Source organism: Myotis yumanensis, unplaced genomic scaffold (assembly GCF_028538775.1).
Source record: "Myotis yumanensis isolate MYYU_CA2020_CCGP unplaced genomic scaffold, mMyoYum1.0.hap1 SCAF_15, whole genome shotgun sequence".
Lineage (NCBI taxonomy): Eukaryota > Metazoa > Chordata > Mammalia > Chiroptera > Vespertilionidae > Myotis > Myotis yumanensis.
In genome coordinates this window covers 39,730,347-39,758,267 of record NW_027223766.1, presented here as the reverse complement: position 1 = coordinate 39,758,267, position 27,921 = coordinate 39,730,347, and the positions used below count along the sequence as shown (strand labels likewise).

The 27,921-nt window shown below is 50.0% G+C and overlaps 1 protein-coding gene across 1 annotated transcript; it reads left to right on the top strand.

The window, feature by feature from the left end:
* The first annotated feature begins 20,154 nt into the window (after positions 1-20,154).
* DCSTAMP (dendrocyte expressed seven transmembrane protein) lies at positions 20,155-27,572 on the top strand. Its single transcript, XM_070392640.1, has 2 exons — positions 20,155-20,981; positions 27,548-27,572. The coding sequence occupies exons 1-2, from the start codon at positions 20,155-20,157 to the stop codon at positions 27,570-27,572; spliced, it is 852 nt and encodes a 283-aa protein (XP_070248741.1).
* The last annotated feature ends 349 nt before the right edge of the window (positions 27,573-27,921 follow it).

Below are 27,921 nucleotides of genomic sequence, written 5' to 3'. Positions count from 1 at the left end.
CAGGGGTGCAAGGAGAGAGCTGGCCCATGAAATAGGAAGAGGAGTAGCCAGATACCCTCTGGGGGCCACTTCCAGCGGTATGATTTGATATTGGCACAAAACAGAATGCAGTACATTTCACTCAATGTGAGACAACATGGGTTACCCGCCCTTCCCCCCTCCCCGCAAGTCTGGGCAGTCTTCCTATTAGTCACAAGTACAAGCCATAAATCTCCCCATGGACGCGAGTGCTGGGCACACAACACACTCCACTGTCTCCCCTGGTTCCAGAAAGGGTTGCTGGGTCCTTACCCTCACATTTATTTCAGCCATTAACGTGGCACAGTAGAATTTCATCAAGACAGAAATAGAAGACAGAAAGGCTGTTCCTGTCAAAAGCTCTTAATATAATTATGAGAGTCCAACCTCTGCATGCACACACCCCCGCCCCCGTCCCCCCCCCCCCGCCACCCCCCCACTACCCCCCCCCAGGAAAAATTAGGCTGCAAGATGCTGGGAACTGAACTGAGGTTGGGGGAGGGACCGCAGGTTGAGGACACTGTGATTAGTGCAATGCCTGCTGCTTCTCTGCAGGGGGACGCTCGATGCCGATGCCGCAGCCCTGGGGCTCCCTGGGAATTCTGCAGGGTCATAAAAGCCCTGGTTAGAGTCCCAGGCAGCAATTAGCGGCTCTAATAGTTTTGGCTGAGGCCTGATGGCTGCCCCACCGCCATTCCCTCTGCTGAAGGTTAGTTATGTAGAAACGTGCCCTCATCACCCCCAGCGTCTGCAGAAGGTGGCAGGCCCAGCCGGGGACATCCAGGCCGGCAGCAGGAAAGCAGAGTCCCTCTTCCCTTGAACATTTGCTTTGTGTTTAGTGTTTAATTTGCTCTGGGAAAGGCAATCTATGGAATGAAAGAAAAGCGGTCCCCAAAGTCCACGGAGCCATCTCTTCTCCAACTTCATTTCCATCCTAATGTTTCTGCAGCTCCCACCCTCGGGGGTAGGCTGCTCTAATTCTGCTGCTGGTCTCCCCGGGGTGTGCTGTTTTGTTGGGGGGGGGCCTGTGCTGCTCTATTTCAGGGTTTGGGACACAATTAAAGAGCGCGGTGTTGATGGAATGGGCTCCAGAGGGGCCCGACCCCCTGGGAACAAGCTCCCCTGGGGATTCTTCCTTCCTGGCCTCACAGGCGGGCTGCCCGTTAGCTCTCCCGGCTGACACCTGGCTCTCGAGCATCCATTCGACAGCTGGTGGCCGGGGACAGAGACCTGTGCTCTGTACATGGAACGACTCCGATGCCTGGTAACAACCGTTCCTCCAGGATTCTGCGTTGGCCTCTGCCAACAGCGGTGCTGACTGTATCTTTAAGAGGCACCTCAGTTTAGCCTTGGAAAGCACGCCTGGAGCTGAGCTTGCCTTGGGTTTGAATTCAGAACTGCCACTTACCAGCTGTGTGACCTTGGGCCCGTTCTTCAGCTTCTCTGTGCCTCGGTTTCTCGTCTATTAAATTGGGAGCCAACCAGTGCAGGGCGGTTATTCGCATTAAACGAGTCAATGGATACAAATTGCCTGGGCGAGAGCTGGACACACAACACAGTCCGCATCCGCAGGTGGTGGCTGTCATCGTTGTTACTGTTATTAGTCCCTCCTGGGCTGGCCGGGATGCAGAGGCTGGAGCTGCAGTCCCCAGCACGCCCAGCGGGGGCGCCCTGCATCTCAGCCGCACACTGCTGGGTCCACCAGATGTCAACTGCCTGGTACCCACAGACTTAGCTTCTGATGGACAGCGGGTGCTTCCATCGCGTCACAGGCTCCATCCTATCCCTCCACCCCTCCTGGGCCTGGTGACTCCTGGCTTGTTTGAGGAGGAAATAGCGGGAATGCTGATCGTCATCTTCAGAAGGGACAGTCACTGGGCCACGGCCACTCGACTAGCAGGTGGCCTGGCAGGGGCTCTCAGCCACATGGACTTGCCTCCCGAGGGCACACTTGCCTGCAAGGCCCCTCGAGGTGATGATGGCTTTTGCCAGGGGCCGCGCCGTGCCATTCCAGGCCGGGGAGCGGTGCGCGTGTGGATGATTCCAGCAGCGAATCTCTGAAAACAGAGGTGAGGCGGTTGCATAACCTCCGAAGGCTGGAGCCGGGCCAGGGGAGAGAAGCTGGCCTACTTTACAGGCTGCAGGGAAGGCACCTCCCCGCCGCTCCAGACACAGGGGGCGCTGCCACCTTCAGGCCACGTGTGGATGGCAGCGCTCCTTCCTGAAATGCTCAGCCACCAGTTCCACCCCGTGGGACCAGCCACCTCCGGACTCTGTGCCCCTGCCCTCGGCAAAGGGCCTCAGGATCGGAGCAGAGCCTGCGCCCCGCTGCCTCCTGCGTGGCCCGCTTCTGGGCCTGTCTGGATAAATTGCCCCACAGGAAGGTCCCCACGCGGGAGGACACGCAGCTGTCGGCCGCTCCTCTGCGTTCCCTCCACTGGCTTTGCGACACACGGTCAGCCGCCCCGTGAGTGGCTGCTCCACGGTGTGGAAGTGCTGCCTGGCAGTCTGCGGGCACCCCAGAACCGCGGGCTGCGCGTGGTCTACAGGGTGGTGTCTGGTGGACCTCGGGAGTGTGGGTGTCTTGAAAGCCGGGCTGGGACCGTGGGTTGGGCAGACTTCCATGTGTGCCACTGGCCACCCAACCTCTCCCAGGGCCGGCCATGCCTCACACCCCCCCTTAAGGAGGCCAGACCTTTGCCTGCCTGATTCTTTCTGTTCAGGCTCTAGTTCAGCGGTTCTCAACCTGTGGGTCGCGACCCCTTTGGCGGTCGAACGACCCTTTCACAGGGGTCGCCTAAGACCATCCTGCATATCAGATATTTACATTATGATTCATAACAGTAGCAACATTACAGTTATGAAGTAGCAACGAAAATAATTTTATGGTTGGGTCACAACAGGAGGAACTGTATTGAAAGGGCCAGAAGGTTGAGAACCACTGCTCTAGTTCCATCACCTGGGGAGCAGGCGTTGTAGGCTGAATTTGCTCGGTCAAGGGTACATCAGCATTGTTCCCAGCAGACCAGACAGACAGCCCCGGGGGATTTGAGAAGCTGCCAGAGCCTTTGATGTTGGCCATTTTCCAGCCACAGCCTCAGCCGGTCCTGGTTTTTCCCGAAGTCCCTGCCCAACAATCTCAGCAAAGGTCAAAGATCTGGGCCCTGACATCATACTCACGCCATCCAGGGGCCTTCACTGCCCCCAGGAAGAGATCCATCTTCCTAGGCACCCACAGAAGAGGAGGGCCGGGGGTTTGAGGAGAGAGTGAACTTTGGGGCCGGATCTGGGCTCCAGAACTTGAGTGCCGTGGGCCTTGTGCAAGGGACAACTACTCAGTAGGATGCTCCCCGCACAGTCAGAGAGCAGTGGCCTCATTCGCTGTCATTAGCTGAGCAAATAATGTAGGGAGCCCTGCAGCCCAGAACATTCACACCCTCTGTGCTCCTTAGCTGCCTGGGTGTGAGGCCCTGCAGGAAGGAGACGGGGCTCTCGCTTGAATCTGAGAAGGGAAGGGAGTTGCCTTGAGCCTAGGCACCCACTGGGAAAGACAGCAGCAGAATCCAGAGCTCCCCCGAGTGGAAGAGAGAGGCATCAGAGGAGGGCTTTGGGGCAAGTAAGTGAGGAGGAAATGACAAGGGCACCACCATGACTTGCTTGTTTGGTCATTTTGCCCAAAGATGGCTCATCCTCAGGCAAGTCCAGATGCTGGAGTTTCCTGCCCACTCAGGCTCCACAGCCCTGGCTCCCCACGTTGCAGCCCACTTGCTACGGGGGCAGCTGATTCCCTGCACTGATCCCTGAGAATGCAAACACTTCCACGCGCTGAGGGGGCAGAGGGCAGAAAGATGTGGTCTGTTCAAGGAGTTCTGGTGGTTCGAAGGATTGGGGATCCTATGGGAAAATGGGGGTGGGTGGGGAGAGTGGGCAGAACTTTCAGCTCCCTCACAAGGCTCCTGGGGCACGTTGGAGTCCCACCCCAGCCTCTCTGCAGGTGTGACTGACACCCAGAAACAAAGGGAGAAGATCGGCAGAGACGTGTGTGACTGACAGGTCAGGCTGCTGGAGACAAGGATTTGTCCTCTCAGATCTGGGAAGGTCTGCCGGCTGGAAGAGAGGTCGGTCCCACAGCAGAGCCTGGTCCAGGCGTCCATCTGGCTGTGGGGCCCAGGCTGCCACCCTCAGGGCCACCTACAGAGGGAGGGGAAGGTCTCAAGGAACAAGATGCACGAGCTGGGCCGGGCTGCAGTGGAGGCTGAGCCAGCTGCATGCCTGGGCTCCACCTCCTACCCCAATTCTGCCCCGTGCCCGCATCACAAATAAAGTCACGGAAGAGGCATGTTGGTGCCTTCTCAATGCTACGGACACAAATCAGGCAACTCTCCTGATACCTGAACTCGCCCAGTCATACCATTGGATTTAATTATTCATAACCACCATTAATAACTGCTGATCCTCGGGCAATGAATGGAGCTACCCGGCTCTGCTGACGAGGTGCATGGGCCAGTGCTGCCCCAGCCAGAGACTGTTCTGAGCTGGCAGGCGCCACTTCCCCCATCAGTCCTCAAAGCACAAGGCCCTCCATCAGTCACTGCTGCCCTTATCTTATGGATCCTTTAAATAGCAGGCAGTAACAATTTATTAGCAATTTTCCAGAGTCTCTGCCTCCTGGCTAGATGTTTTTTCCATCTTGAGAGCTGAAGTAATATTTCTTCTAAATCTGGCTCTTTTCACGACATGGAGGAAGGCCAGTCGGAGTGAGCCTGCAGAGAAGGAACAAGGAGATTAAGACATTTCCATTTCTTTCTCCCTTCTTACTTGCAAAAAAAAAAAAAAAAAAAGAATCTAGTAGTAGCAAGTGAATAACTCTGTGTGTGTGTGGGGGGGGGGGGGCGGTTACAGAGACTAGATGAAAAACAAATCTTTTATTTCAATCTTATGTTGCAATCTTTATGTAAATTTTTCGTTCCTCCTGACAGAATGTGGTTTCTAAAAGTGAGTGAGAAGTTCAGTGGCCAGAGGCGCAGACTGAGCTGGGGGTGGAGTGGTGAGGGGGCCGGAGTTGCCCGCAGCCCAGCCTCCCTGCCCTGCCCTTATGACTCAGGCTTTTGGTGCCTTAGTGTTACCCGAGATCAAAAGTAGCGAACAAGAAGCCACTCTTGAAATTATCGTGTTTTCTTTGATTACAAAATCTGCATTATTAACCGGTTATTAGCTAATCCACATTATTAACCGGTTGGTAGCGATCAGTATTAACGGTTTCACCTGGTTTTAGAAGCTCATAATACACCACACCTTCCGGATCCCACCAAACACAGAGCATTGTCTTCTTTCCAAAGCGATTTGGCCTTGCAGTCGATGTTGATGGTTGACCTGGATCAACCCATGATTTTGTGCGTTTGGGATTCTCAAAATAAATCCACTTTTCATCGCCAGTCACAATTCGATGCAAAAAAGACTTTCTTTCGTGCCTTTGAAACAACATTTTACTGATGACTTTTCGGTTTTCCATTTGTCTTTCGTTCAGTTGATGTGGCACCCATTTTCCTTCCTTTAAAATCTTTCCCATTGCTTGTAAACAATCAGAAATTAGCAAACAATTGGGTTCAATTCAGCAAACGAGCAACGTTTAATCTTTCTGCAAGTTGTTTCTGAGTTTGACACGCATCTTCATCCAATAATGCTTGTAATTGTTGGTCTTCAAACTTTTTCGGTTGACCTGGATGTTCTTTATCTTTCACATCGAAATCATCACTTTTAAAGCATTTAAACCAACGTTCACAAGTATCTTGACATGGAGCATGTTCACCATAAACTTCCCGAAGTATACGATAACTTTCAGCAGCACTTTTCTTCAAAATAAAGTAATGAATTAAAACTTCCCGCAAATGCTCTTTTTTTTGGCACGAAATTTGACATTTTTAAGCGTAAAAATATCTATGATGTTAACACCTTCAGAAAATTTGACATATGAAGTTTTGAAGCTTGTTGTCAATACAACAAAATAGCATACATATCCACTCACATATATATCAACATATGTGTAGCGCCATCTACTGAAAAAAATCCACATTATTAACCTTAACTGGTACGCCTAGTAATTAGAGACAGGTGCGGGCACTTCACCAAAGCAGATATAGGGATGGCAAATAACTACATGAAAAGATGTCCACATCATTAGTCACTAGACAAATGCAAAGCCACAATGAGGTACCACTGCACCCTGTTTTCAGAGGGGGTGAAATGAGAAAGACTGACCCCACCAAACGTTGGTGAGGACATGAAGCAAGTGAAACTCACCCTCTGCTGGAGGGGAAGTAAAACGGTACAGCCACGTTAGAAAACACTGACCATTCCTTAAAGGATAAACATCTACCTACTGTATGACCCAGCCATTCCACTCCTAGGTATCTTCCCAAAAGAAACGGAAGCATGTGCCCATACAAAGACGTGTATTCAAATGTTCCTAGAAGTTTTATTTTTAATGTCTTCAAAGTGGACATAACCCAAATGTTCATCAGCAGGTTTATAGATAAATTGTAGTATGTCAAACAATGGAATACTAGTAGCAACAAAAAGGAATGAACTATTGATACCTGAAACAACATGAATTAACCCTCGAATAATTACACTGCTTGAGAAAAGCCAGACAAGGAGAGAAAGAGTGTATACGCTATGGTGCCATCTATGAAATTCTAGAAAATACAAATTAATCTATTGTGGCAGAGAGCAGATCGGTGGTGGCCTGGGGGGAGGGGGGGGGGGTGGAAGGAAGAGGACAGAGTGATGCACATAGGAAACTTCCGAGTGGTGGACATGGTCACTATCTTGATTGTGATGATGTTTTAAGTATGTATAATTGTATTACACCTTAATAAAGGTGTATTTACAAGTGACTTGACCTTAAAAAGAAATGGAATAAACTTAAGTGCATATTACTGAGTGGAGAAAGCTCATCTGTAAAGGCGGTATACTATATGACATTCTGGAAAAGGCAAAACTGGAGACAGTAAAAGAGCAGCGGTTGCCAGCAGTTACGGGGCAGAGAGGGATCAGTAGGCAGAGCACATGGGATTTCAAGGGCAATGAAACTACTCTGAATGACTGCATACCCCCTATAATGCTGAACACAAGTCATTACACATTTGGTCAGACCCAATGAATGTACAACGCCAGCAGTGATTTGCAATGTAAACTTCGGACTATGGGTGATTATGATGTGTCAATGTAGATTCATCCATCATAACAAAGTTTCACTCCGGTGGGCATCCATCATAACAAAGTTTCACTCCGGTGGGGAATGTTGATAGTGGGGGAGGTTGTGCATGTGAGGAACAGGGTATACACGAGAAATCTCTGTGCCTTCTGCTCAATTTTGCTGTGAACCTGTAACTGCTCTAAAAATTAAGGTTTAGCCCTAGCTGGTTTAGCTCAGTGGGTAGAGCGTCAGCCTGGGTTCGATTCCAGTCAAAGGCACAGGCACATACCTCGGTTGCAGGCTCCTCCCTAGGCCAGTTGGGGCTCGTGCAGGAGACAACCAATCCATGTGTTTCTCTCACATTAATATTTCTCTTTGTCTTTCCCTCTCTTTTTCACTCTCTCTAAAAATCAATGGAAAAATATTCTCGGGTGAGGATTAAAAAAACAAAAAGAAAAAAAATTAAGGTTTATTTTTTTTAAAGTGGCTGAGCAATTTGGATATTTACTCTCTTTCATACCACGTGTCTGGGGCCAGAGGGGAGAGGGTTTGTTCAGTGGCTACAGATGCCGCCGTGAACCCAGATGCTTCCCATATCTTGCCTCTGTTTTTTCTCATGTTACCAAAATGATTGCAGCTCTTCTAGAAGTCGCAGACAGGCACAACCCGGTATAAGGAAGATGAACTTATTTCCTCCTGTGAGTGTCTTTTTAAGAAGGTTAAAAACTTCCTCCAAGACTTCCCTTTGTTCCCCATTGGTTAGGGTTGAGCCATATACCCATGGTCTGATTGCAAGGAAGGCTGGGGAGAAGGTGGGAAGAACATTTACCTGGGCCAGACCCTGGCACTTCTAGGACCCTGTGGCTTGACTCATTCCCCTCCCAGTTTCTCCAGTCAGTGAACTTGGCCTCACCCTCTCGCTTCTCTCCAGTTCTCCCTCACTCTATCCTCTACCCCTGAAATGGTTCAGTGTTTGCACAAACCTTTCTAGATAACTTCTTTGTTCCTGGGTGTAGATGCCCTTAACAGCCAGACATGGGGTCATGCATCTGCCATCAGGGGAACCCTGGGATCTTGCCCAGGCCTGGTGCACAATTATGTTTGAAAAATAGACTTGAACAGGAGACAAAGCTGCTGGAGCTAGACAAGGTCCCAGAAGGGACAAAAGGCAAGGGGGGTGGGCTGGGGAGAGAAGCGGCCTCCGTGGAGAAGGGAGTGGGAAGCTCTGAAAGACTTCCTGTTGAAATAGCAGAAGTGGTCAAGGTCTGTCCCTTGGAGGATCTGAGAACAGTAGACCTGGGAATGTCACCCTGAATTAACAGGAAAGAACTTTAGAGTAGAGACGGCCTGGAATTCTCGCTTCGTTCCTTCAACATATGAATGAAGTTTATTACCTCTACTAGGTTGTTCATAAAACATTACAATAATGTTTAAGGGGTTAAGAGCTCCTCAATGTCCAGGCCAGGCCTCGCAGCCTCACAAACACCCTCACCCTATCTCTGTTCTCCAGAGGGATCCCCGGCCTGGATGAGTCACGGTCAGGAGGGAGCCTGGGATTAGCCATGCTTCCTTACTCATCAAATTGAAACTCACTTCTGTGGTAAGATGTCAGCATGACTGACCATCCCAGGCAGCATCCCAGAGACCCCTGGAGCTTCAGGCCCCAACTTCAGTTGGCTGGGGGCCACCGGGCCCTGGCGTTAGGATCAGGATGGTTCCTGCATATCAGACCCTCTCCACCACTGCTGTCCGGAAGCTATGTATCTGAGGAATACAGGCACTATCCGAGTCCAGCCCACGAACCGCAGACTTTCAAAGCCATTAAGGAACCTAGGAGCTGAATCAGGTGAAAATCCCCAGCCGAGGACAGCGTTTCCATCCTCCAAGTTCACCGGAAGCCAGGAAAGAAACCTCGCAGCAACAGCTAAAGCTTACCTGCTCTGCTGACACCCCAGCCCCTTGACATTAACCTGCGCCCACTTTTTGGAGTCTCCAAGGTCTAAAGCCAATTAGCCACTTTCTGCCACTCCAAAGCTTGGGGCTTTCAAAACCGTACTCACTGGCACCCCCTGGTAGCCCCTGGGTGCTGGGGACCTCCTTGCCCCCAGGGCTGCTTCTAGCAGCTGCTCCCAGAGTTACTCTCCTCAAACCACAACCTCTGTCGCCACCCCCCTTCTTTTTTTTTTTTTAATATATTTTATTGATTTTTTACAGAGAGGAAGGGAGAGAGATAGAGAGTTAGAAACATCGATGAGAGAGAAACATCGACCAGCTGCCTCCTGCACATCTCCTGCTGGGGATATGCCCGCAACCCAGGTACATGCCCTTGACCGGAATCGAACCTGCGACCTTTCAGTCCGCAGGCCGACGCTCTATCCACTGAGCCAACCGGTTTCGGCCCCCCTTCTTTTTGAAGGCTCCCTCTCCTCTCCGAGAGAGCTGAGACCATCCTCAGCAGCTTTTCTAGCTTTCTCCTCACCTACCTTCTCTGTCCCTTCTCCTATGCAATTTTCTGTTCTTCCCAAAACCAAAACCCTTGCTTCTCTACTATTGCCTTCTTTCCCTCCTTTTCCACCCCCGGCATTACTACCAGGTATCTGTTGACTTGCCTTTCCCCTCTAGCTTCCGGTTCACTCCCAGCCCCCCACCCAAATAGCTCTTTCAAGAGAACCCAGTGACCTAACCACCAAAGTCTAAGGCCATTTCCTGGCCGGCCCGTTCTTCTCTCCCTCCCGATCCCCAGCCTGCCCTGCATTCTCCACTCCTGGACTCTTCCCTTCCCCGGGACCCCGGCATTGCATCTGGATTCCCCAGTGGGGCTTCTACACTGCAGCCTGTACCTTCTTGTTTGAATGAAAACACCCTGTTTCAAAGGCTCTCTTCCCTTAAAATCAGGACTAAATCAGCCCAGTGTGCAGGGCGGTTAGGGCTGTGGCCCCAGGAAAAGTCCCTGAAGCCTACCGGTGGGAGGGAAGCGACGAGATCCCCACGTGTCCTGGTGCGGCAGGGTTCGAGAGGTGTCCGGAGCGGGCCAATCAACTCAGAACCGTACCACCGAGCAGAGCCAGAGCAGGAATCAGAAGCTCGGGCCTAGGTCTGAGGATCGTCCACGCTCCCGTTCACCTCTCCCTGGTCTTTGGCACCAAAATGAAAGATCAGACGGAGGCCTAAAACCAGGACTACAGGCTTTGTTAGAGGAGAAGCACCTGCGGGCGGTCTCACAAGGGGAGGACAGCAGCACGTGCAGGGTGGGCACGCCTTTTGAGGGGCGGAATGGGAAGGGGTGGGGGCTTAGCGTACTCGGCGCACACTGATTGGTGGCTTGCTGCATTGTCCATATAGGACAAGGGCTTAGGGGTATTTGGCAGGTGTGGATTGGTGGTCTAATGTATAGTCCATATAAGGTACCTGGTTAGTCACTCAGGTGTTTCCGGGCTGCAGGTTACGCCGTACCCCGCCCACCAGTTGGGGGAAGGGAGGATCTATCACCCCCTAGCCTTACCCTGCAGTCACATCCAGACTTTTGCAACAGTCTCAGTGGGCTCCATGCATTTGCCTGTGCTGCCTCCTCGGTCTGAAATGCCTCCCTGCCTACCTCCTCCCCACCCCCACCCCACCCCACACCCACCCCCGGCCACACACACATATTAGAGGCTCCTCCCAGTCTTCCGGAGGCAGCTGTGCTCCTGAGCCTTCCCTAGTGTTCTGTGAGCTCCATGACTCAGCAGCCACCCGACCTTGTGAGTGTCAGGAAGGCACCCCGTGGCCCAGCACACAGTACACCGAGGTTCTCTCTTCTGCCCTTCTCTCCCCACACGTCTCCCTCTGGAAATCCACTTGGTTTCATAGTTTCCGTTTGCAGCTGAATTCAACAGAAATGCCCTGCATGCTACGCTGCAGGCACTCCTCTGGCTAATTCTCAGCTGTCTTTACACCTCAGGTCTTCTTCTAAGCCCAGGCCCGTGGTCCCGGCTGGTCACAGGATGAATATTTCCACCTGGACATCTGTCTGGGGCCTTACTTCTCCAGTCACATTCCCTGCGAACCTCCATGCTCTTCATTTAATCAGAAGACTCTGAATAGAGCAGATTATCCTCTATAATGTGGGTGGACCTCCTGCAATCAACTGAAGTCCTTAAGGCAGTGGTTCTCAACCTTGGCTGCACATTAGAATCACCTGGGAATCTTTTTTTAAAATCCTGATTTCTGGGCCTCATCCTCCGGAAATTCTGTTTCTTTGTTATGGGGCGGGGCCACAACATTAGTAACAAAGAAACAGAATTTCCGGAGGATGAGGCCCAGAAATCAGGATTTTAAAAAGATTCCCAGATGATTCTAATGTGCAGCCAAGGTTGAAAACCACTGCCTTAAGAGAAAAAGGACTGAGGTCTCCGGAGGAAAGAGGGAATTCTGCCTGCTCTCCACCTTTGGATTCCAGTTGCAATATCAACTCTTCTGTGGTTCTGTTTCTCTGGAGAACCCTGACCAATATACACTGGTCCTCCCTCCTAACTCAGCTTCCTGCCCCTATACTCACTCCCCTCCAGCGATGCTCACGGATTCTCTTGTAAAGTTCATTTGCCTACGACCATCACCAGATCCCTATTGTTTATTGATGGATAGCTGTGTCGCCTAAACTTCAAATGTTCACATACCTTCCCTTGAGCTTTCAAGGTCCCCTCTATACAGTTACTGATTTTATATTTTTCTTAATATCAACCCTTCTCGGGGATATCTGCATTTTGTCAGGAGCCCACGGGTTTTAAGATTAAAAGCTCTTGCAGCTCTAGTATGGGTCTCAATCCAAAGGCGAAGAACCGTTAATTGGAACTAGACTTTCCTCGTTCCCTGAAACCGCACAAGCTGGTCCTCTTGACTTGCAGCTCAGTTTCTAGGCTGGCGAGTCCCGTGCAAGATTGGGAGGCATGACAGACTTCACACTAGTCTGGGGTCATCGCTGCAGAGGTGGTGCCTTCACGCAGCCTGCCTCTCCGACTGCGGCTGCAGTGAGGACTGTGCTGTGGGGAGTGTGTGAGTGAGGAGAAAAGAGGGCAGGAGGCCGACCACCCGAGTTTCCATAATGTACTCCTCGTGTTTGAAGACGTCCCATTTCATGATCCTCTACCATGTCTGTTCTGAGGAAAAATACCAGAAAGATATCGGTAGTTCCTTTACACCAGTTCTCCCCTCTGACAATACGAAGTGACTTAGTCACTTTGTGTGAGAAATAAAGCAGTTGATTCACGGTGTTGTGACCCTCTTGTCATTCTGCTTCCTTTTTTCCTGTCCTCTATCAACACGGACAGCCTGGGAAGGACAGATAGAGAAGAGCCCCTGAGGAACCTGTAAGTAAACTTTCAGGATAATCTTATTTTTGAAATTGCCTTTTTTTTTTCCCCAAGAAAAAGTTAAATATTAGTACAGCAGAATAAACAATTGAGGCCAGAGGGTATTTTAATCCCCCTTTCCTGCCCCTGACAGCTTACCTACCTGCAAAATGATCAAAAAGTCTTTGTAATGCTGGCTGAGGGATCTGAATACCCTCATTTCAGGGAAGAGCTTGGCATGAATATCCTCTTGACAGAGTAGCTTGTGGTGACTTAAGCTTCTCCCCAGCCTTTGGGGGAAGTAATCCCTGTTGGCCCAGCCTCGGGTGGGGCGGCGGTGAGGACGGGGGTGCCCTGCCCGTCTGGGACAGCGCCCCGGGCCACGCACATGATGGACTGAACTGTTCCGTAAACGTTCTGTTTACCTGGTAGCTTTCATTAATCTTGCCTTTCTTGTGTGAAGGTTGCTTTCACAGAGGCGGGCACTTGCTGGCTTTCTCAAGGCAAGGATGATTAAAACCAAGTTCTGAGGGATTCATTCCGCCTCAAACGGGCGCCTGCTCGAGCTATTTTGGCAGGCTGAGAGAACAGGATGTTCACAATCAAATGATAAGTTTGCAAGAATTTTTGTTAAAAGAAAGAAAAAGAGGAAAGGACAAGAAACGCTTTATTCTTCTTTTGCCCCAGTTACAGGCATGGGACTGCTGTGAAATGCCAGCACCCGGGGCCAGCTCTGCCGCTCTTCTTTCCTTTATTTCAGAGACTGTTGGGCGGCAGGAACCTTAGCACCGGGCCAGCCCAAGGGGGCTGAGGTCTGGAGAGGTGAAGTGACCTGTCCAAGGTCACACAGCCCGCTCTGGGGGAAGGCAGACTCGACCACAGGTCTCCCTGCCTATGCCCCTTTCCTATTCCACTCTGTCCTTTGTCCACGTTTCCTTTAAAATGGGATTCCCATCAAGCCCCGAAGACAGTGAGAGAGGCTGGTGGGTTCAGACAAGGTTCCCACAGGGGATCAGCAGAGCGGGCTGGAGGAGCACCTCAAGAATAGAGGGCGTGCCCATCTGGGTGGATTTTCCCCAAGGGGTCTGCAGACTATCTGGGCTGGCTGAACGTAAGCCAATGGCTTCTGCATGGGCGCAGGGGCGGAATGAGTTGGTCTCACTTCCTGGAAATTTCGGGATGTCAGCCAAAGTGAGTGCTCCTCCAGTGGGCAATGGGAACACTAGGGCAGCTCCCAGGGTCCTCCCCTCCAGGTCCTTGCGGTTGGCCAGCGCTGGGGCAGCCCGGTGATGTACATCTGCTACATCCCCCAGTCTAGAGGCTCCGGGTGAGCCACTCACTCAGAGGTCCTCAGTGTTCTTTCAGGACCCAGTGCCATGGCTGCTGACTGGGCCTCGCATGTGAAGCAGAGATGGGTTCTTTGCACCTTGAGAGTTGATCGGTGCTCAAAGGATGGTGCTCAGAAATGTTGGTGCCCTTGACTCCCTAACAACGTGGGTGACTTTGGGGGGTGGGATGGTGGCTGGGAGCCCATGCCCTCCATGCCTGGGCTTTTGTTGCTGCCACTGGCATTCTGTCCCGGTGGGGGTTGGGGGGGGAAACACTCGAACCCACTGTGTATGCCCCTCCCAGCTTGTGCGTGCACCTCGCAGCTGCTGCCTGCTAGCATGTGCAGGCTTGATGGAGAAGCTTGGCCACTTCTGTTTCCCATGGCAACAGCTGAGCTCTGCGTGAAAGTAGATAAGTGTGCACACAGGCTGCGAGGTTCCGCATGGCTCCTCATCGCCAGCCCTGTCCTTCCCTTGTTCCCATGCACTCAGCCACACAGACCAGCCTTCACCCCGTGAGGGAGAGACAGGCCTCAGCTTGCGATTCTCTCCTGTGGACTCGGGCGTGGTCCTCCCCCTCCCCCTGCCGACTGATGCGTGGTGCAAAGCGCAGGTTAGAGATCAAGGCAGGAAAGTGGCAATGACTCTGGGATATGCTGTTGGTAAAAGCAAGAAGCAGGTATTGGATGCACGAGAGACAAGGATGTTGAGTCAGGCAATAAAAATTATTGGTAATGGAGGCAACGTAAAGAGAAACTGCAGGTTAAAGGGACCAGGTGAGCCTTTCAGAAGCTGCTGGAAGAAGCAATGGAGGGGGAGGGACGGGCTCAATCTACTAGCACAAGGGAGGTGAATAAAATAGAATCAGAGCTTTTGGGGCAAAAAATAAATATTCCCAAGGCATAGAGGAAAAGCCTTATGCATGAGACTGGAAACTGGCCTGCAGCATGATTTTAAAACGTCCCAGGGGCAAAAGAGGGAAAGGTAATTCAGATCAGCGGAGAAGAGGAAGGATAAGGTGGGGAGGGAGGCGAGGCAGAGAGAAGACGAAGTCATGTGAGGATTCCCCAAAGACCATGGGTTGCAAACTGGCTACCAGTGGACACAATCAGCCAGAGTGTTTTAAAAATAATTCGAGTCTACTTAAAGTAAAATAAAAAAATCAGATATCACCCAAAGAAATCTAGATTTCAGCTTTTCTTGAAAAAAAAAAAAAAAAGAATCAGGAAATCTGGCAACTCTACAACCTTGTCTCTGTACCGCCTGGAAGAAAATTTGCTGGTGGGGGGCTGCTGCTGGGGAGCTTACACTGGGGCCCAGGCTCTCCACTGCCCATCGCCTCATCCTCCTCGCCCCCCGAAAGTATCTGTCTCCTGATGGCCTTCGCTCCAAGGCATCTGTGTGACCCCCCGCAGGCAGCTGCGATGCGGAGTGCTGCCCACACCGCTCTGGCTTTTCAGTACAGGGAGAGCTCAACAGAGTTGGGCCAACCCTGAAGGCACCTCCCATCCCGGACGCTGGCACAGATGGCTCCGTTAGGAAGAAGGCTCTGCAGCCTGGACCTCAGACCAGGGTGGGCCTGACCCCAGGATGGAGCCCCGCAGCCAGCTGGAGGGCTCAGGGAGTGTGCTGGCAGGGGAGGGGGAGGCCACCGGACGCAGATGACAGTGAGGGGAGAGCTCCTGCCGGCATCGCTGCATCCGCATTTCAGGATGCATGTGTGACTGGGATTCTGGGAATGTGTTTCCACCAAATTTGGAAGCTCCTCTTTGAGGATCATGTTAAAGAGGGTCTGAGAAGCTGCCCGTCTTGAACCTTCAGTGTCACTTCAACGTGGGTTAGAATCCTGGCTCTTCCCCTTAGTCTGTGTGACCTTAGGCAAGTTCCTGAACCTCTCTGAGCCTCACGTTCCTTATCTACAATGTTTAGATATAGTCCAGAGTTTCTGAAGATGAACAATAGTGTGTCTCAGACATGAAAACGGTGGCCAGGCGCTCAGTCAACAACTTGCTAACGGTCCATGATCAGGACTCTTGAACTAATTCTTCGACAGAGGCACAGGCTATACGTTGTCCACTTCCCCACTTATGTATTTTGTGGAACCTGAAGGCAAATTTGTTGGGTGGGAAATTGAGCTCCATTTAGCTCGGGAGCCCTGTTAAGGATTTTTAAACAGGATTTTCATGAACAGTCAGCCATGAGACATGTGTGTGTTGGGAAGTGTGTCACCGATGGTGCAGAACTAGGGGCTCACTCCCAGCTCACCCCCAACACCAGGACGGCTGGGCCAGTCCCTTAGCCTCTTTCACTTCCTCACCCGTGGAGACCAGCCGGCCCGGCGTCCGTCATCAGCCACAGGAGACGGTTTACATGACATTTCATTAAAACTACAGAAAGTTAAAAACTCACCTCCTCAGCGGCACTAGCCCTGTGTCGAGTGCTCAATCCTTACGCGTGGTTAGTGCCCAGCCCATTGCACAGCACAGACCTAGGACATTGGCCTGGTCGCAGAAAGTGCGAGGGGACAGAGCTGAGTACCGGAGCTGCTGTCCTGGGCTGGTCCCGTTGAGAAAGAAATAAAGAACCACCTTGTCCAAACCCTGATTCCCTGATTAGCAGAAGAGGGAAGAACTGGGATATGTGGAGAAAGATGACAAGCAGCAGTGACTGCGCCTGCGCAGGAGCGAGAGGGAGCCGCCCGCAGGCATCTTAAGGGACACGGAAGACATCCGTGTCGGTGTCTTTTGGTGACATGCTGTTTTCAGCACAGACACAACGGGGAGGATATTAGCGCTGTTGCTTGTTAAGAAAACATGTGCCTCTTGCAGGACAAAACTGCAGTCATCTCTCTTATTTAAGTGGTATTAGAGTTTATTGCCGAGTGTTCAAATTTTAACGTGTCCATGAATCTGTTTCTTATCTTCAGAGAAATATCTGAATGAAGAACACACTGTACAAAAGAAGGAAAAAAAATGAATCTAAAATGTGCATTATTAATTTTTTAGGAAGCAAGCAAAATGGCGCCTCCTAAGGGGAAAGAGAGAAAAATAAAACGGCTGGGACCGGACCGCAGGTTTGCTTTAGAGAAAAGGCTGCTGATTTGAGACACACCCTTACAGGGCCAACTATGTTGATGAGAGAGAAAGCACTGAGCAGACGGAAGTGGGGCTGTGACCCACAGGTCGGTTGTGGGATGTGTTTGCAGCAGGTACGCAGTGAGCTGAGCATCCTGTCACATAACCGAGTTGTGGAATCCGGGCACGATGCAGGCGACAGGGAGCTGGCCAGGAGTTCAGAGAGACCTGGTCTGAAGCCTGTGCGGCCGCCCACTCTCTGTGCGAGCGCTGACACATTGCATGAGCACGCTCAGCCCCAGTGGCCCTGTGTGAGCACCTGTCTCCAGAGGCTGCAGGCAGACGCTGTAGGTAAGGTGGCCAGGACACAAGAGGCAAGTGATACCTATTAATGTGTCGGTTAGTCAAATCATGGTTCGGGTCCAATCCAAAGCCAGGACAGAGAGAGAGAATAGGGACACACTTGGGAGGAGAGGCAGCCCCTCCTGACCTGCTCTGGTGTGGGTAGCCCTGCCCTGCTCACTGCTGACTGCTGGGGTCCTCCTGCACATGCACGCAGTGAGGCAGGTCTCGCTTGGACCAGCGATGCTGGGAAAGAGCCAGGAGAACAGGGGCCCATCAGCGAGTTCAGGGTCAGAGAAGTCTGGGAGGGGACGGGTGCAGGGAACACTGCCAACCTCACACCAACCCCAATTCTGGATGGAAGCAAGCTTTCAGGAAAAAGGAACTGCATGCCTTTGCTGGGCCTCATTCTAATGACTGTTCCAATTCCCTTTCCTCCCCATAAAGTAAGATCATTCTCTTGGAGCATCTTGAATCTCTGATAAGGCCAGTTCCACATGGTAATGACCTTTCTTCAACACGTAATTTCTCCCCGTACCTCCTTCTGTGCTGAGCACTTCCATTCAGATTACGTGACGGGAGCCGCAAGCCCTCTAGATCACGGCTGGAGAAATTGCCACAGGTTTGTTTCTAACCTGCCTCTTTCCCCATCTCGTTTCTGCCCCCCAATAACCCCATTTAGCCTGACCCAGACGGGCAATCATTTCCTCATCTCAGGGGGCTCAGTTCACGCCCTCTAGCCAATGCCTGGATGCCTCTCTCACACTCTGAGCGTAAGTCACTGGCTCAGACATATTGAGATTCTCCATAAATGCAGTCCCATCCTATCTCATGTGAGACGAGATAGATTGATTGATTGATTGATTTGAGAGTGTTTTAAAATTGATCAATGCCTTCATTCAAATCCCATACATATGGTATAATGCTCATTAATGCTCATTAGATATTTATGTCAATCAAGAAAGAAACATCTCTAATTGATTTCGTATAGTTCCAAGTGAGCCCAGGTTCATCACAGACCTAAATCTGCATGATTGACAGGGTGGTAGCAGCCCCATCGCACCTTCATTTTAATTATGCCAGATCTTGGGGAAAAGAAAAGATAATTAACTCAGTGACAAAAGATTCTTGTTTCCCTTGTAAGAGTCTCGGGAGAGAACTGCGCTCAGCGGTAGGGGCAGGAGGGGGGACCCAACGGAACAGGGCGGAGATACAGTGGCCTCAATCCAGTCCCACATTGAAGATGCCCTTGGTATGCTTTCTGGTCTGTAAAATGAGAGAACAAGAAAACAGATGACTATCAAAAAGCGACCATACTTAGTGCAGCTTATTGATTTCAGCCTGTCCATCGGCCTAGGCATTGTTTCAACCTTTAAGACCCATGATACAGTATTGCTGCTTTTATTGAGTAACAAGCACTGGCTAACCCAGCAGCACAGAACTTAGTGGCTTAAAATAAATAAGCATTTATTATTGTACACGTTTCTGTCATCAGCCGGAGGACTGGCTGGGGACTAGCTGGTCTAGCAGTTAGCTACCTATTGGCTGAGTTGATGCAATAGATTGGTCACGTGTCCCTCATTATCCAGCAGCCCAACCCGTATAAGACACATTAAATAATGCCCCTCCCCAAGGATGTCTGTGTCTGGATGCCCAGAACCTGTGAAAATGTTACCTTCCATGGTCAAAGGGACTTAGATGTGTGTTTATGCCAGCGGTTCTCAACCTGTGGGTCGCGACCCCTTTGGGAGTCGAACGACCCTTTCACAGGGGTCACCTAAGACCTTCGGAAAACACACATATAATTACATATTGCTTTTGTGATTAATCACTATGCTTTAATTGTGTTCAATTTGTAACAATGAAATTGGGGGTCACTGCAACATGAGGAACTGTATTAAAGGGTCGCGGCATTAGGAAGGTTGAGAACCACTGGCTTAAGTGAAGGATCCTGAGATGGGAGATTTTCCTGCATTATCTGGGTGGGCCCAGTATCATCACAGGGAGCCTTATGAGAGGAAGGCAGGAGGATTAGAGTCAAAGAGAGAAGATACAAGGGGGGAAGCAGAGGTCAGAATAAAGCAGATGCAGCATTGCCAGCTTTGAGATGGAGGAGTGTCCATGAGCCAAGGAATGAGGCAGCCCCTACGAGCTGGAAAAGGCAAAGAAATGGATCCTGCCCTAGAGCCCTCTGAACCCAGTTTAGACCTCTGACCTCTAGAACTGAAAGAGAATAAATATGTGTTTCTATAAGCCACTAAGTTGGTGGTAACTTGCCATAACAGCAATAGACGAACACACCTGGACTTGTCAAAAAGTTAGTAGCAGGGTTCTAAGAGGAAGGCAGGACTCAGGATTGGCACACTGTCACTTTCCTCACATTCTATTGGCCAACGATGTCACAAGTCATCCCAAGCTCAAAGGTTGGAGAAATGGAGCCCACCATTTCTTGATGGATTCTATTTCTCTTACCTCTTTTTTAAAAATATTTTTTCATTGATTTCAGAGAGGAAAGGAGAGGGAGACAGAGACAGAAACATCAATGATGAGAGAGAATCATTGATTGGCTGCCTCCTGCACGCCCACACTGGGAATCAAGCCCGCAACCCGGGCACGAGCCCTGACCGGGAATCAAACCGTGACCTCCTGGTTCATAGGTCAGTGCTCCATCCACTGAGCCAGGCCAACTGGGCTATTTCTCTCATCTCTTGATGGGAGAACCTGGAAAGTCACATTGCAAAGGCTGCGGGGACCAAGAAGGGTAAAGGATTATGGCCTTGCCCCCATGCCCTTCACAAGGTGACAGAGGACGTTCAAAAGCAACATCTGACCCCGGTCTCTTTTTCATTTCCAGGGACACAGCGAGCATGGGGGTCTGGAACTCAGGCACCCATCTCCTCCTACGTCTTTGGGGGATGTATGTGTCTCCAAGAAGCCCTGGATGGATGGACGTCCTCCAACATCTGGGAATTTGCTCTTTTGTTGCTCTCAGTTCGGTGGGCCTCCTCTCGGTGGCCTTCTCCTGGTTCCTGTCCTCGTTCCTAGTCTTCACCATCTCCTGGGCGATCGCCTGGGTTCTGCTGTGCTGCTCCAAGCACGGGAGGTGTTTCGTGGCCCTCTTCTTCCTCTCCTGTGGCCTGCGTGAAGGCAGGAACGCCCTGATTGCCGCCGGCACGGGGATAGTCATCTTTGGACACGTGGGAAATATCTTCCACAACTTTAAAGGGCTCCTGGACAGCATGACTTGCAACATAAGGGCCAAGAGCTTTTCCGTTCACCTGCCACTTTTGCAGCGGTACATTGAAGCCATCCAGTGGATTTACGGCCTTGCCACTCACCTGGGTCTATTTGATGGCCTCGTGTCTTGGAACCAGACTCTGGCAGTCTCTCTTTTCAGTCCCAGCCAAGCCCTGGAGGCACAGCTAAATGACACCAAAGGCCAAGTCGTGGGGGTCTTGTACCAGATGGTGACGGCAGCCGAGGTGTTGTCCTCCCTGGGACGGCAGCTACTGGCCCTCGCGGGGCTCTTGCTGGTGCTTCTCGGCACTGGCCTCTTCATGAAGCGGTTTCTGGACCCCTGTGGCCGGAAGTTTGAAAACATCTACATCACCAGACAATTTGTTCGGTTCGATGAGGGGGAGAGGCATCAACAGAGGCCCTGCGTCCTCCCGCTGAGTAAGAAGGAAAGGAAGAAGTACGTTGTCATCCCGTCTTTCGGACTGACGCCTAAAGAAAGGAAGAACCTGGGGCTGTTTTTCCTCCCGATACTTACCCATCTCTACCTCTGGGTGCTGTTTGCAGCCGTCGACTTCCTGCTGTATCGGCTCATTTTCTCAGTGAGCAGACACTTTCAAAACTTGCCATCGCTGGAGGTTCACTTGAAACTGCACAGGGAGGTAGGCGCTCCCAGGCATTGGTGGGGGTATCCTGGCTCTTTGCTGGGCCGTTTGAAAATGGTCACGAACCTCACAAGGCAGGGCAGTGTCTCCCCACCTCTGGGTCTCCGGCGCCTGGTACAGTGCCTCGCACGGAGAAGGAGCCCATTGGATGTTGGGTAAATTGAAGTCCCTGTGTTAGAGTATATCATTCTGAACATGTTGGGCCACTGTGTTAGTTTCCTGTGGCTGCTGTAACAAATCCCACTAAGTGAGTGGCTAAAACAACACAGATTTCTTCTCTTCTTCTTCTGGGGACCAGAAGTCTGAAATCAGCGTCCCGGGCTGAAATCAGCTGCTTTGGCAGAGCACACACCCTTCAGCTTCTAAGGGAGATTCCACTCTTTGCTTCTTCCGGTTTCTGGTGGCCGTTGGCATTCCTTGGCTTGTGGCTGCACCACTCCATCTGTCTTCACATCGCCTTCTCTCCCTCTGCCTCCCTCTCAAAGGACGCATGTGATTGCAGGAGGGTCACCAGGACAATCCAGCGTAATTTCTCCATCTCAAGGTCCTTAACGGGATCACATCTGCAGAGTTCCCCGTCCCCCAAATAAACCACATTTACAGATTTGGGGATTAGAATCTTAGGTCATTGGGGGGCCATTTTCAGCCTCCGATAGTCAGCAGACACTGAAATGTGGGAAGAGGGGTCTCTGGTGAAACACGAAGTTGATTCCTGGCATGAACCGGACAGGTCAGATTTAGGGCCTGCCTTCCTCTCTCCGCAGACTCGCTGTGCATGCAGACTGCACGTGCCTTCTCTGAATGAGACCGCCTTTTCATGGCAGCCTGAGTCCTTCTCAATCATAGGAGGGATCCTAATGCATCAGTGTCGTGTTTAAGAGGAAGGTCAGCCCTAACCAATTTGGTTCAGTGGATAGAGCGTCGGCCTGCGGACTGAAAGGTCCCAGGTTCGATTCTGGTCAAGGGCATGTACCTTGGTTGTGGGCACATCCCCAGTAGGGAGTGTGCAGGAGGCAGCTGGTCAATGTTTCTCTCTCATCGATGTTTCTAACTCTCTATCCCTTTCCCTTCCTCTCTGTAAAAAATCAATAATTTTTTTTTTTTTTAAAGAGGAAGGTCATTGAAAAAGGGCCGCTAACCAGAAATACAGCTGCTGCTAGTATCTAGAAAAACAAACAAACAAAAGGAACCTCCTACACTTTTCTTTTTTAGGCAGCTTAGGCCAGTGGCTTCAACCTTGAGTGTGTTAAGAATTTCCTGGGATCTGTAATATTATCAACAATAAAAAATACATTTAAAAAAAAGAATTTCCTGGAGTGCCCCAGCCAGTTTGGCTCAGTGGACAGAGCATCGGCCCTCGGTCTGAAGGGTCCTGGGTTCTATTGCACCCAAGGGTGCACGCCTGGGTTGCAGGCTCAATCCCCGGCCCCAGTCGGGGCATGTGTGAAAGGCAACCAATTGATGTGTCTCTCTCACATCGATGTTTCTCTCTCTCTGTCTCTCCCCCTCCCTTCCACTCTAAAAATCAATGGGAAAATATCCTGGGGGAGAGGATTAACAACAACAACAGAAGAATTTCCTGGGGTGAATGCAGCGCCTTAGGCCTCAGTTGACAGAGATGCAGTTTTAAACAAGGGAGCACTTTTAATAAGCACTTCATGTGGATTTTAAAGTAGGTGGTCCATAGGCCGCACATTGAAACACAGGTTTCTCAGTGGAGTCATTTCAGAGGATCTGCATGTTGTCAGACACTTGTCTTACTTTTCTATAACCCAGAGATTGTGAAGCGAGGCTAGGTGGGACATGCACGTGTCTATTGTGTGCGTGTGTGTTCATGTGCTTGCGTAGCGTGTGTGTGTGTGTGTGTGTGTGTGTGTGAGAGAGAGAGAGAGAGAGAGAGAGAGAGGAGATTCACGCTGGGGGGGAGTACACTAGCCTAAACAGCTGCTTCCACATGTGCTGGGTGCTAGGGAAATCTTAGGGGGGGTCACCTGCAAACCCTTCTTTGAAGCCCCACTTTCCATATCTCTCTCTGGGCTGGGATCCTCCTTCTGCACCCACACTTTCCCGCCCCTTTACTTCTGGCTCAGCAGGGCCGTCCAGGCTCCTGCCTCTCCTCACCCTGGGCTGCTTCTCAAAGTTGATTACTCTGAACACTCTGCATCCCCTGAAGAATCGAGTTAATTACGAGAACCCTGCTGCTCCAGAAATCTGCAGCAGAGTGGATAATGGAGCTTTTCAGACAGGCTTGGTCCTGGGGGTGGCTAGTCAGAGCCTCTGCCCTCCCTTCCCCTTCCGTTTGCTTCCTGTTTCTCTTTATATTTTTTAAAAATATTTTTATTGATTTCAGAGAGGAAGGGAGAGGGAGAGAGAGATAGAGACATCAATGATGAGAATCATGGATTGGCTGCCTCTTGCACGCCCTCAACCAGGGACTGAGTTCACAACCCGGGCATGTCCCCTGACCTGGGATCGAACCGTGTCCTCCTGGTTCATAGGTCGACACTCAACCACTGAGACACTCCTCTCAGTTCTCCCTCTCCCCCTTTATCTTTTTCCTTATCTCTCATTTATTTCTCTCTCAGTCAACACCCATGCCTGTTTTGTGAATTCTCACCATTTTAGACAGAAGGGGGTGGGAGTGGGGGTGGGGACATATCCAAGTTCTACCTTTGAAAAATGGCCCAGAAGCTTTCCAAGGACAATGTTCTCACAAACACATTCTTGGGTGTTGGGTCCTGGGGATGCAAAGATTTCTAGACCCTGATGTCTGCCATGGAGGGGCTCAGGTCCTGGTTGGGGAGGCCACCAGGTCCACTCACAGTGGCAGCAGGACATGGGCGCTGGACCAGATGTGAGGACGAGGCTGCTGCCCACAGACCTTCTCCTGTGGTGCCTGGGACACTATGCTGCCACCACCTTCCTGAGACTGGCAGTGCCCTGCCCTTACCCCAGGAAGCCCTTGGAGGCTCCTGGTCCCCCCATTGCCTCAGGTTTGCAAAAAAGAAGTCAAGCAGGAAGAGAGATATCAGCTCAAGGTTTTGCTAATATGTCTCTCCCACTTTCATACAATTTTAGATAAAGAAGAAACATGGGGGGTGGGGGGAGGAGAAAGAAGAAGGATAGGAAATGACCTGAACTGAGCTAGCTGGATGGGTGGGCATGGTAAAAAAAAATAGCCATAGTTGCTGCTCATTGAGCACCTACTATGTGTGTAGCATTTGTCTAAGCCAGTGGTTCTCAACCTTCTGGCCCTTTAAATACAGTTCCTCATGTTGTGACCCAACCATAAAATTATTTTTGTTGCTACTTCATAACTGTAATGTTGCTACTGTTATGAATCGTAATGTAAATATCTGATATGCAGGATGGTCTTAGGCGACCCCTGTGAAAGGGTCGTTTGACCGCCAAAGGGGTCACGACCCACAGGTTGAGAACCGCTGGTCTAGATGAACTTTTCAGGACTATCTGATGCCAGAGTAGGTTCTCTGTCCATTACTCAGTGCTGTCTTGGCAAATTGTTTACTTAAGAGAGGTAAACACATTTTAAAGCATTGGGGTACCATTTAGTCTATTGCTCAGGATTTTGAGAGAGTTCATTTGTCTCCCATATTACCCTCCACCAACCCTGTGCAAAAACGTTGACTCAATCTTTATGAAGCTCTGACTCCCAACGGCAAAGCCTCCGCTTAGATTCCTAGACGAAATAACTTCTCCCCAGAGCGAACACCCGCTGCTTTCTTATTGCAGGATTTCTCATCACGGACTCAATCGATGTGCTTGTTTCTTCAATAGCTTTAAAAAGAGTGCACGCCTTTGCTCTGGAGATTGAAATCCCTCCATTTAATTGTAGGCAAACTATCTTAATAAGAGAAAGGGAGCGGCAACACAAATACCTTTCATTGCTTAGCCACAGCGCTGGGGAAATTACTGATTTCACTTCACATTTGTATGGAGGTGCCTGGTTTGGGATTTCCAGGTTCTACCCAAGTATTAGAGTAGGTCAAGGGGCCTGGTGTTCTCTGGGCGTGGTGGGGCTCTTTCTGAGAAGTCATTTCCCTCCTCCTGGCCCCAGGACTCTGGGGTGCAGGGGTGATAATCACTGACTAAGTACTTCAGTCTGTTAGGTTAATGCTCCCTCCCTAAGGTGCTTAGTTTACACTGGGAGTAGTTTATTCACGGACAGGATCTGGTCCATTAATTCCCGTTTCACCAAATTAGAAAACAAATCCACCGAGAGATTAAATGACTTTCTCGGGTCAGAGAAAAGGAAGCGCTGAATCAGCGCCCGCTTCTCCTGCGGGTGGCTTGGCTGGGTCACTCAATGTCATCTCCTGCCCTCGAGTCATTTTGCAGAAGGTAACTGATTCGTTCTCTGGCCGTCAAGCAGGAAGGCATGCACCCCTCCTGAGCATCCAAGAAATAAGAAAACGTCCTATTTTGAGACCTCTAAAAATAGGGTTTTAGAGCCACTTTCAGTAAAACCTATTCTTGGTATTATTACACTAAGAATAAGCTCCCCTGCCCCCAAGCTCTGGAATGTTGACTTAGGACATCATTTAATGCCTCTGCAGCTTTGTGACCTTGTGGTCTGATGGGGAGGGTATGACTGGGTCATAAGGGGCTACACTCCAAAAACCTTCACCCCCAGCTGAGCTAAAACCATCTTTCATTAGTCCCACATGCCCCTAGGTGTAGACACAGGTGCTCCATAGAAACGGTTATGCGATCACCTATGTTAGGATAACTGCTGGCTGAAGTTAAACAGATTTCTCCGCCTTCTGCTCAGAGCCTTCAACAGTCTTATGGGCATCGTGACGCTCCAAAGAAGGGACAAGTAGTCTAACTTATTTAATACCCTCTTTCAAGGAAACCTATATTTCCACAAACCCACTTTGGAAAACGCTGCAGTAGCTACAGATAAAGCCCACCCCTTCACCTTTCTCCAATGCCAGCACACAAAAGGAACCATGGCAGCTCCTTCTGCCAAAGCTTCCTATTTTAAGACAAATGATATGTGTTGCAGGGCAGCAGCGAGAAAGACAAGGAATGAGTATGAAATGGCATGGATCTTGATGATTTTATTCTTTCCTTTCAGGAGCAAGGAACTCAAAACATCATCCATGACTCCCCCTTTAATGTATCTCTGTTTGAACCCAACTGCATCCCTAAACCAAAGCTCCTTCTGTCTAAAACCTGGGTTCCTCTCAGTATTATTCTTGTGATACTAGTGGTGCTAGGACTGTTGTCCTCCTTCCTGATGCAACTTAAAATCCTGGTGTCAGCATCCTTCTACCCAAGCGTGCAGAGGGAACGCATCCAGTACCTGCATGCAAAGCTACTGAAGAAAAGATCAAAGCAGCCAGTAGGAGAAGAAAAAAGGCAGCTGAATCTGTACTTTACAAAGGTAAGGCCAAGATGAGGGTATACCTGTAAGGAAGGAAATTTTGAGTTTGAAGGGCAAAATAGAATTTCAAAGCACTCTTCAACTTCACATTAGGGTTATAGTCTCAACAATAGATGGGACACCAGAGGAAGAGGGGGATATGGGGGAGAGAAATTAACAGATACACATGGCTAAGGCTCCTAGTTTTGTGATTTTTAAATGCTGGTCTAGAGGATTCTACAAGATGTCCTCAAAACACTGATTTCAAGTGAGTATGTTTAGTCATACTGTAGAGAGACTATTGGGATGGCCCTTTGTAATAGCTATTAAAGAACAATGCCTAACAAGATGTTACTTTACTAGGTCAAGGAAAAATAAATAACATAGAGGGAAATATCTACTACAGCTTGGTAAACTAAAAAAAATTTGCTCATTCTCCAGAATTTTTATATATATATATATATATATATATATATATATGATATACATGTATGTTTATATACATATATGGTAACTTAATGACTTTCATATACATATAAAATAAGCGCTTGTCAAAGATTTTTTAAAGTTGTTAATTAAAGAGGAAACAGTAAAAAAATTCCAACCAATTCAAAGCACACACATATACAGGCCATCAGAAATACCAAAATGGGATTTGCTTCAGAGATGCGAAACTGATTTCTTCCCCAAGGGCGATGGGAGGACCAATTGTACTCTGCAAGATAAGATGTATTTGCAGGTCCAGGACAAGAATCAGTTATTTGCATTGTTGCTATCAGCTATCTACAATGTACACAAGAGGAAAAAGCTCACAGATGATGAAAGATGCAGGAAACCCACAAGGATAAGTTTTCCTGGCCATGTCAAAGTCTTCTGCAATTTTTCCTGACACCAGGAGCCCCACAATGAGGTGTTTATGTCAGAGGCACTTGAAGCAACTCTAATGCTCATTCATCCACCTTTTTGTCTCTTCAGATTCATTTCTGGCTTCCGGTCCTGAAAGTGATTAGAAAGAAACAAGTGGATGCTGCAGGTGAAAGCAACCCATGAGAGGCCCCCACGGTAGGCCGAGGCCACACTTCCCCAGCAGCTCTTGGGTCCCTAACTGTGGTCACTGCTCATGCCTAGCGTCAGAGATCTGTATGGCCTAGTCCCTCAGGGGTCTGGGTTTGGGGGGCAAACTACCTTTCTTCATAAGGGCCATAGGTCTACCAGGTAAATGGTTAGGACCGTTAGGTCATGTTTTTTCTAATGCCTTTGAGGATAAATCTCAGCATAGAGTAATATTCAAAGAAAAACAAACAAACAAAATAATCAACATCTCTACTGCAGGCTCACAAGCAAATGCT